This window comes from Lingula anatina, chromosome 9 (assembly GCF_051362555.1).
Source record: "Lingula anatina isolate TDL-2025a chromosome 9, LinAna3.0, whole genome shotgun sequence".
In the NCBI taxonomy this organism is placed as follows: domain Eukaryota; kingdom Metazoa; phylum Brachiopoda; class Lingulata; order Lingulida; family Lingulidae; genus Lingula; species Lingula anatina.
The window spans coordinates 6,819,634-6,829,816 of NC_141775.1; the positions used below are offsets into that span (position 1 = coordinate 6,819,634).

General features: G+C 38.4%; 2 protein-coding genes across 3 annotated transcripts; one reads left to right on the plus strand and one right to left on the minus strand.

The window, feature by feature from the left end:
• Window positions 1–52: 52 nt before the first annotated feature.
• Window positions 53–2,460, minus strand: LOC106166763 (uncharacterized). 2 transcript variants are annotated; one of them, XM_013545412.2, is made up of 3 exons: window positions 2,300–2,460; window positions 1,461–1,536; window positions 53–509 (listed from the first exon to the last, which is right to left on the minus strand). In XM_013545412.2, exons 1-3 carry the CDS (start codon window positions 2,300–2,302, stop codon window positions 202–204), a joined length of 387 nt encoding a protein of 128 aa, XP_013400866.1. In that variant the 5' UTR covers window positions 2,303–2,460; the 3' UTR covers window positions 53–201. The 2 variants fall into 2 exon arrangements, with proteins under 2 accessions (XP_013400866.1, XP_013400865.1); XM_013545411.2 differs by lacking the exon at window positions 2,300–2,460 and adding an exon at window positions 2,115–2,282.
• A 1,262-nt stretch (window positions 2,461–3,722) lies between these two features.
• On the plus strand, window positions 3,723–10,183 carry LOC106166760 (uncharacterized). Its single transcript, XM_086995573.1, has 11 exons — window positions 3,723–3,780; window positions 5,023–5,168; window positions 5,395–5,524; window positions 5,904–6,068; window positions 6,246–6,482; window positions 6,933–7,205; window positions 7,767–7,931; window positions 8,230–8,364; window positions 8,698–8,754; window positions 9,151–9,244; window positions 9,599–10,183. The coding sequence occupies exons 1-11, from the start codon at window positions 3,723–3,725 to the stop codon at window positions 9,873–9,875; spliced, it is 1,737 nt and encodes a 578-aa protein (XP_086851699.1). The 3' UTR covers window positions 9,876–10,183.

Consider the following 10,183-nt stretch of genomic DNA (forward strand, 5'->3'; position numbering starts at 1 on the left):
AATGTATATTTGTAACTAAAAGTCAGTGAAAAACTCAAGTGAAAAAAGAAGCTATATGAAATATCAAGGTTTATTATATACTAATCCAGTTTTAATTTATATTTTACTGCATTTTTAAACACGAAATCACAAGAAAACGATCAATCCCTGCGAGATTCTTTGCATTACATCTTGTACATCTTAGAGGAAATATCACAGTCTTCACTTCGCCTTATCTCTGATCCAAGTAAAATTGTATTGATTTCCTCCCTTTAGGACGACCTCCGCGTCCGTTAAACGGTACATGTCAGTATGAACGCCAAACAGCTTGGCTTTGCTAAATAAGAGGTCACTTTCGTACAACTCCACGTGGTCAATTTCAACTTCTATCGGGCGCTGGTCATCTTGTAACTCCGCAATCGTCCTGTAACCGCTCTGATCCTTTCGCCGAAGAACTAGTCCCTTCCACCAGGTGACGTGTGGACCCAGTGCAAAGCGTATTTTTAACTTGTGTTTGCTGCGGCACATACCTAAAAAGTTTTAAAAAATTGACTGAAAATATTATGTTTAATGATAAGTACCGGAAACATGCACGTTTTTATTTGATCAAGTTGTGTAAATGCATAACTAGTGCACATTCTAAATGTATTTCTAGCAAAATAAATAAATAAATAAATAAATAAATAAATAATATTCAACGTCAGAAATGTACAGAAATGACAATATATACCACTAATGTTTAATTAACGATTGGAATAAGAGTGCAGCACAATGTTTACGTTTAGGCTTTTGTACAAGTACATTGCAGGACATTGCGTACATACGCATCATAGGTTTGCAGCTAAGCAAATAAAGTTAATGGAATACACTGCTATAATGCTTATAATTTGCCGGATATTACAGACAATCGCGCAGAAGTAACCACAGTACGTGTTTGTATCTTGGTCTGTTATCCAGTGCCAAGTCATTATGCCACGAGTTTTTTATAATACACGTGCTTGTGGTTGTGTATACTGGTACGTATGCTTGGTTTCGCGCCCCTATTTACACGATTCAAATGGCCAATATGTATAAATGTTGGTTCACTGGCAATCGTCTATAAAAATCTTAAATAATCATAAAAGGTGACTTTATTTCATATGAAATAAAAATCTTCGGCTGTTGCTGACAGAAAAAAATGTACGTCATATATTTTAATATTTTAATAAGGTAGGCTTACAGCAGCCGGGAGATAACCAGCGACGGGGTACTGGTAAACATATAGCTATACGTCGTCTGCTTTGACCTGGGTACGGTCAAATAAAAATCTGTCCATCGATCACTGATTTGGTAAACGTTTCTTAGTATTTGACTGAAACAAGTTCCTTAACGTAACATCAAAACGTAAACTTAACAGGGGCGGATCCAGGATTATTTGAAGGGGTGGGGGTCCGGAACGACAAGCCTCGCGACTTGAAGCCGCGAGTCAATACCGTACGTACCTGGGAGGACTTCCACGAGAATTTCGTCTCCATCTTGCATCCCCGGTCCGATCTCGTCCAGTCGCACGTCTATAGGCTGGAATAATGACCAGAGAATAAAATGTCACTTAGAGGACAAAAATAGCTTGTTTTTGGCGATAGTTTAACACGTAAATTATCCCCTTCCTAGTGTTTTCAACAAGTACCCTTTCCTTTAACGTAAAAATGAAGGTCAGAAGGGTTTAAATCCAATAATTCATAACAAGATTTCTCTTTTCTTATTACATTTGTGAGTTTATTTTCAATTTCGCCCTCCTCTTCTATACTATCGTAGTTGGAATTCCCTTATGATCCATATTATTTCCACCGATGCTATGTAAGATCTCACCCCTTTAGGCACTAAGGGCTGTAGGCTAAGTAGGCCCCTATTTGACCATATTATGAACACATGTACAGTACGGTATGTTAATGAGGCCTTCGGCAGAATCTTATATTGGAAGTGTATGACAAAACTGCCATTATAGTTTAATCTCCCCAGTTATATTTATAAACAGACGTTTTTCCATCATTACTCCCTTAACATCCCACTCCGTCTTTCATGTAGTGGTAACCCCCCCCCCCCTTGCCCTACCTCCTCAATACTTTGAATATTTCATACTTTGTTAAGTAAGCTACCTTCATTTTATCTTTAGGCCTTCTTTGCCTTACACTGGTCACAGCTAATGGTGATTCACACTCACGTGAGCCGACGAAGGTAAAAAAATCGAATTGACTTCGTTGGCACCAAGCTTAGCGCAGTGTCACCATATGACACGTATGCCGTACGCTGACGTATTACCTCTAGATAACAAGTTACTCACCATGTTTGTACAGCAAGACACGACCCTTGTCCCAATATCTCACAAACTCGATGATAAGGGGGGTGATTGCAGTACACAGCGATAAGACTGGGAATCGCAACTCGAAGACGGCTTCCCCTGTTGTCCTGTCCGAAACCCTCCCCAAATAACCCTCGTTTTCGGTTTCGGTACATGCAAGGTGATTTCTCAAAACGCGTCAAGTGCTTGTGTTTTCGAAAGTAGGTCAGTATGAAGTAGTATCGATTTTTTCGGGAGAACCAGAAGCAAAATCAATAACATATGCAGAAGTAATAGAATTTCTTTCTTACATAATTGAAATGCCTTGGGAACCCACACACCATCGTTTCAATTACCATTTGTACATCTTATTTCATGGGAGTGGGGGAGGGGTGGGGGGTGGGGTGAGGTTGGGGAGGGGGAGGTCGGGTGTGGGTGGGGTAGGTTGAGGTCGGATGTGGGTAGGTTATGGTTGGGGAGGGGTGGGGTGAGGTGGGCGGGGGTAAGTTATGGTCAAAGAAGGGTGGGGTAAGGTGAGGTGGGGGTACTGGTAGGTTGAGGTCAGGGTGGGGTTGGAGGTGGGCAAGGATAAAATTAAAGTCGTCAAGTGAAGCACTAGACGATTTTTCTTACCATAACGTAAAGGGGGCCTAAGCCACAGGGATGAAAACTTGTTTTTTTTTCTCTTTTCGTCCATTCTTCTGTTTTTAAACCTTAATTTTGAGAACGGGGTAACCCAGAATATGCCTTAATGAAGTAGGGGCACAAATTACTTTCAGTTACTTGCAGTTATTTTAAGGCTTTTATTTTAACAATGACTTTTATATAGCAAAGAAAAATGGAAAGAGAAATTAAAAACAGAAGTAATTATTATTATTATTATTATTATTATTATTAATATTATTATTATTAATATTATTATTATTATTATTATTTGCACTTTTTATTTGAACTTTTCTGATGTATACCATGGGTTTGGCTAGCAAGCTACTAGTAAAGCTCTCACCTGTACTTGACAAGAGAGTTATTCGTTTCTTTTATTTCCCATATATCTCTCTCTAGCCCGTTATCGCGTTGAAACTGTTTCCACTGTGTATCTGAGAATAAATTCTTCCTATTTGCCCACCGTTTAATTGTGTCAATTACACTGGTTTATAAGGCCCCTCCCCCCTCTCTCATATGCCATTAAACAATCGCAAGGAACCATAAAAACGACACTTTGTCATTGCCTCATTATTCATTAACACAATGTCATTACTGCTCTGAGACGGAGTCCAGAGTCCAGAGACTCTGAACTTGTATGGGGCGATTTTAACGTTTTGAAACGCTTAATGAAATAGAATTAACGCACGGTTCATTTGGTCGGACCTGCCGTTGCATTTTGTCAACTGAAGCTGTGTTAGATTTAAGTTCACATGACACCAAGATGGGGCTAACAAGATTTATGCTTCTGATCATGGCGATGGTTACTGTTTTTGTCTCAGGTAGGTTGAATGGGATTGGAGAATTTGGTTTCTACAAAATGAGGTAGCTTTTTATTTTTTACTATTTTTTTTATAAGAATGACTGAACATTGGCTTGCATATACCTGTGCATGCTGTATAAAGAGCACCAAATAACTTCAAATTCTGTTGATCCTGTACGTATATTAACACGTGTATGGGGGTGGGGGTAGTGTGTGTAGGGGGTGCAGGTACGAAGTAGCGGGGTAACAGAGATTCAACTATATCCCCCTTTTCCTTTCTAATTAAATTGGCGGTATCAGCCCCCCGTTTCCTCATAAAATGATAAAAACGAAAAAAGCGCGTTTCATTATTGAAAATATACCTTTTTATTAAAAAATGAAATGAAAAAAAGAGAGAAAATGAACATCGAAGCAGGGAGCGGAAGAGAAGGTCAATGATGATTTAAATGTATCAGATTTTTCATCAAACTTTTTTCTACGCGCTTTGTGCAATATTTCCATCAAGCTCAAGTAAATCTTTCTTTAATTAACATCAAAGTTGCTAAAAAAATTCTGTGTCATCTAACAGAATATCGGTCAGTTGCACAACAGAGACACCAAGATATACCTCATACGCACCTGTTTGCATGCGGTGTATGTTCGGAAACAATAGCATGTCATGTAATGAGAACTGCCCCGAATATCAAACGATTGAGATTACGTAAAGACCTTGGTACATACACCAGATGAAATCGAAAGTTTTGTTTTGTTTTGCTTTGTTTTGTTTGTTTGTTTTAATTTTATTATAATTATTATAACTATTTTTTTTTTTTTTTTTTTTTTTGCGTTTATGACTTTGTAAATACAACAGAATGCTCTTGCTTGTAGTTGTCCTTGTTATCATATGAAACCCCCCAACAGTCAAGACTAGGTAAAAACGTACGTTGTATCAGTCCATTTGTACATGTGTATATCCGTCCTCCGTCTTAACTCCCAGGGCTTATAACATGCATCCATCTACGACTAGCTCATATAGAAGCTTGAATATCTACACAAGACAGCAAAATGTTATTATCTTTAAAAATTTTCAAAAGCTGAGATTATTCATCTATATTCAATAACTACCTAATCTATCAACCAATTTTTCTTTCATTTCTTCATTCGTTTATTTCTATTTATTCATTTACATATTTACATGTAGATGTTCATTCAGCAATACATTCACAAATCATTTACGCACGAATCCATTCATTTATGCACTGATCTGTTCATTAACGCCCAGGTGACGTCACCAACCAGTGCCCGTCAAGACCCCAGGACGACGGCTGGACCATCTATATATTCCGGGGTAAATGTTACCAGTTTGTGGACGTGGAAAGGTATTGGACAGAGGCCAGAGATTTCTGCAGGGGCAGAGGCGGTGTACAGGTATTTAAACATGTACCATTTACATATACATGTAACTTATGATAAAGCCTACACAACCCCGTCTTAGAGGGTCCAGTTTCATCAACACTGGATAGCGTCTCAGTTTTCCTGAGAATAACAGCCATTTTAAACCGTTGCATATCAATACCAGAGACAAAAATGTATAAAGCATGTCTTTCAAAATTATTTGAACTAAAATGACATGAACATAGCTTCTGTATTATAGGTGGAAATTTACGACCAGGAGACCATGGATTTCGTCATCGACAAACTGAACAACATCGGTTGGGACAGGAATGGAGTTTGGGCAGGAGCACATGACATAGATCAAGAGGGTTCATGGCAATGGACCTCTGGTAAGTGAGGATACATGTGAGTACTTCATATTGGATAAGAATCGCAAATCACCTAGATAAGCCTGTACGTGTGTCAAGGTGCTGTGATCTGGGTATTATACATGTACATGTATCATATTGAGCTTGGAGGAGCAATAAAGGGAGCTGCTTCTTGGTACACACACTGGACAATAGAAGTGTCACCCCTACTGAACCAATATAGGATATAAAATTCTATTTGAAAATGGTATATTTTATATAGGTTACCTTTTACCTTTGTTCGAATTGGAAATTGAAATTATTAAGTCTAATCTTTCGAAAAATCTCAATATCTGAAAGAAATATATAAAATTATTTTTTCAAAAATATCATACCAGTCATAACCTTTGACCTATCCTAGGACGTGATCTTAGTCGGTACAGCAACTGGATGCCTGGAGAACCGAACAATGGCGGCTGGTTAGGAGGCCAGGACTGTGTTGTCATGAAGAGGGACGAAGACTGGAAATGGGACGATGTCCACTGCTCTCTTTTCATGTGGCATTACAACTTTATCTGCATGTACGGTAAGTTCGTTTGCTTTCTGTGAAGTCCAACAGCTCAATATCTCTCTAAACTGTACACGTAGGCCTACCTATATTGAAAAAAGCATATATTTGAACAAACATGACGTGCAAGAGATAAATGACAATTGCTCTACCAGTAATTGTTTTAAAATTTTGACGGTAGAAATGATATTTCAGATGTAGTAAGTTCCACTGGCTCGCCCACCACCACACCGACAGCAGTGCCACCTACTGCGAGACCCAGCACTACAGCAACACCACCTACCGCAAAACCCAGCACCATAGCGACAGCGGTGACACCTAGTGCCAAACCCAGCTCTACACCGACACCTACTACGCGACGAACAGCGCCACCTACTGAGCCGGCCCCCAGCAGTGATATCAGCACAGTCAGTATTCCGGCTGTGACCGATGGTAATTCTCTTTTCATTTTCTTTAGGTCTGTTTTTTTTTTATTATTATTATTATTATTATCTTTTTATTTATTTATTTATTTATTTATTTTAATTTATTTTATTTTATTTTTTTTTTTGTTATATTCAGTTGAAATTTATGTTTTGAATGAATCATTTTTTGCCAGGTTAGAATTTCTCGATTTTTTTACTTACCTCACAGCCATGGCATCAGCCCAAAGAAGTCGATTCAATCCTTTATTTGTTTGATGATTTTTGTGTAATTATCCAAATTTTATAATAAAACTGTATGAATTTATATATTTTTATCCCATTCCATGAATAACAGTGACTCTGAAATTGTGAACTACTTTCGATGTGAAAGTGTTCATTACGAATGTACTTAGGTGTTTATTAGGAATATACTGAACCGGTATTAAAAAGTTCTGTTTTGATGTTACAATCCGTTCAGGCGAGGTGTGGCGCTGCCCTGCAAGGCCAAGACAGGACAACTGGACAATATACACATTCCGTGACAAATGTTACCAATATGTAGACATAGAAACCTACTGGACAGAAGCCGGGGATTACTGCTCGGAGAGGGATGGCCTGCAGCTGGAAATATTTGACCGAGCCACGATGGATTTTACCATTGATAAACTGAACAACATCGGATGGAATCAGACCGGAGTATGGACGGGGGCCCACGACAGGGGGATAGAAGGCACGTGGACTTGGACATCCGGTGAGTAGGATTACCGAAAGGATCTTCCGGTAGAATTCTTGAGCACAGAAAGGGTGACACTAACGAATTATTATATTTTAAATGCATTTATATTATCCGAGGGTTTTGACACATCTACCACAATGCGAACTTGTATTGGAGTAGTCTGTTAGAATGAATACCTTATTAAAAAAAAAAAAAAACAGACATGTATCTGTGTAATTTAGTTGAAACGCGAATTTCTTAAATTATACTTTTCGTATACATGTATATAAACTACTCTTCGTTGATCAGTGAGCCAGGAAATGTCAAATCATGTACCCATTTAGCGCTCAATAAACATTATTTATTTATTATTTCTATAAAAGCCTCTCATTGCATGAAGACATCTATCAATTCGTAACACAATATAAGATACCTTTCACTAATGCCCCTATTTCACACAGATCACGAATCCCACGAATCGCCAGGAATTGGCGATTCAACCACGAATCCTGAAATTTGCCAATTCCTGGCGATTCGTGGGATTCGTGGTCTGTGTGAAATAAGGGCATAAGCAATATTTCCGTTTTGATAACCTAGGCGCGGATCTGTCCCAGTTCTCATACTGGGCGCCGGGTCAACCCAGTGGAAGTGGCTGGCTGAACGACCCGGACTGTGCCGTCATGTGGAGAGACAGTGGCTGGCGGTGGGACGACATTACCTGCTATTACTATGGCTGGCATTATAACTTCATTTGCATGTACAGTACGGGACAATTTTTTTTTTGTGTAATTCGATATCTATCTATCTATCTATCTATCTATCTATCTATCTATGCAGATAGATGGACAGATAAATAGATAGATAGATAGATAGATAGATATAGTATATGCGCTTGTTCTTAACTACGTGCTTTTCTTTGCCTGTGTCTTACATGCGTTCCCAAGAGTAGCTCACAGTACACGATCTATTTAATTTTACTTTTGAACATTTGCGTTAATTACTTTTGTATGCATGTGTGTGCTAATATTCTTACTACCTATTAAACATTTCATCTTAAAAGATATGACATCGGAACCAAGTTCCTTTCCAACATCAACAACGCCAGTGGCCTCAACTGTACCCAAACTAACAGGGAAACCAGGTGATGACAAAACCACTCTGAGTACGACTACCAAGGCTGGAAGTGATGGGAGAGGTGAGGGTTAATTATGAACAGGGGTGGGGTAAAAGAGTATGCGTGTGTGTGTGCTCGCGCAAATCATGCACGGGCACGTAAAATATAATGGTTCTGCAAAACTGAATTAGACATACTGGATGCATTGAATTAGGCCTATTAGAACGTGTGCACAAGGCAAAAGAGGTAGGCCAAAACCAACCTCCACCCCGAAGCACAAAGACTAACCACAGAGTTAACAGTCGATTTTGAAACCCACTAATATGAACGCTGGATTAAGCACATTAGTACAGTTATTATTATTATTATTATAATTATTATTATTATTATTATTATTATTATTAATTTTTGCAGCACCTGGTGGTAAAACTGATGCACAAACAGCGCAGCGTCAAAGTGGAAATGAGAACGGTACGTGCCTGAAATAGAGCATGCTATACCCCATAAAATATGTGTAATTATATTTGATATGTGTTGTATATTGTAACCATTTAATAGTCTCAGAGCAGCGACGTACCACAGTTACTAATTAGTCTGGAAGCGTCCAAATGAACTGAGATACATGTATGTTTGGGTGCATGTAGTAGTGAAATACTTCTTGTCTGTTTTTGAAAGGTCGACAAACGGTTTGAATTTTAAAAAAGCCCTGTTATTGTCAACATTAGGAAATAACTTCTTCGATTATGTATCATTTTTTATGTATCATTTTTTTAGAAAAACATTATTAAGTGTACTCGTGTATATATATGTTTAACTTGACAGTTAAAAGGTATACATAATTCAACAGTTCTTCGACCTACGTTTCAGCTCTCTATATCGGCATCGGCGTGTTTCTCGGTCTGCTGGTGGTGGCGGTGATCATTGCAAGTGTCGTGTTACTCAGGTTTAAGCCGTGGAGAAGGTATGTATATAACGTCTTCTATACCACAATGAGAACCGTTTGAGATAGCCCTGTTTGAAATCGTATAGAAAGATAACCCAATATTATTGGGTACTAAAAGAAAAAAAATTAGTTGAAAGGTGATATTTTGTGAAGAAATTAGACGTATTTAGCGACATGAAATATACGAGGTTTACAGGTAGATTTGACTTAGCGAAATGGGGTAAATATGGTAAGACATCCTTAAACATATCTACGATTTCATACTTTCTCTGCTTAAGATTAAACTTTCCCCGAGCGCGAAATGATCTAATGCTACCTTGTACTAGTAGCCATATGAGATATTGTAAATGTTACACTGTATTCATTCGATAGGTTCTACTTCAAACACAATGACAGTAATGACGTGGACGCCATAATCAGCTACGATAACAATGCATACGGTGACGTCACTATCAAAGGAACCGGTATGGATCGAATAGATAATGCTCTTCCGGCGCAAGATGACCCAGTGTACGCTGTTGGGGGAGAAGAGAATCACGACAGTCAGCCAGGTGCTATAGAGGTGATTTACGACAGCCATCAAGCAGTCTTTGGTACAAATGAAGTGTTTCACTTTGGGTCGAAAAACGACTCAGACGCAGAGGCGTAGATGCTGCTCAGACTTGGACAGTGTATACACCGCACACTACCAAGCCGGGGAAAGTTTTTTTACCACTCCAACCGTTCTCATCAAAATTAATTAAATTTGATGCCGGAATCTCTTTGATTTTTCAGAAAATCGGAGCAAACCGGTTTGCAAACATTATTTATAAATTTCTAAGTGAAAACGGAAAGTATGAAGTCTATAATCCATGAACAGTTTTTTTTAGGTTAAATGTGATTATACATAAGTAGCAGAGTTGGTTATGTCATATTACACATGTTACTTGTTAAACTGGTTTAATAAACGAAATTAAC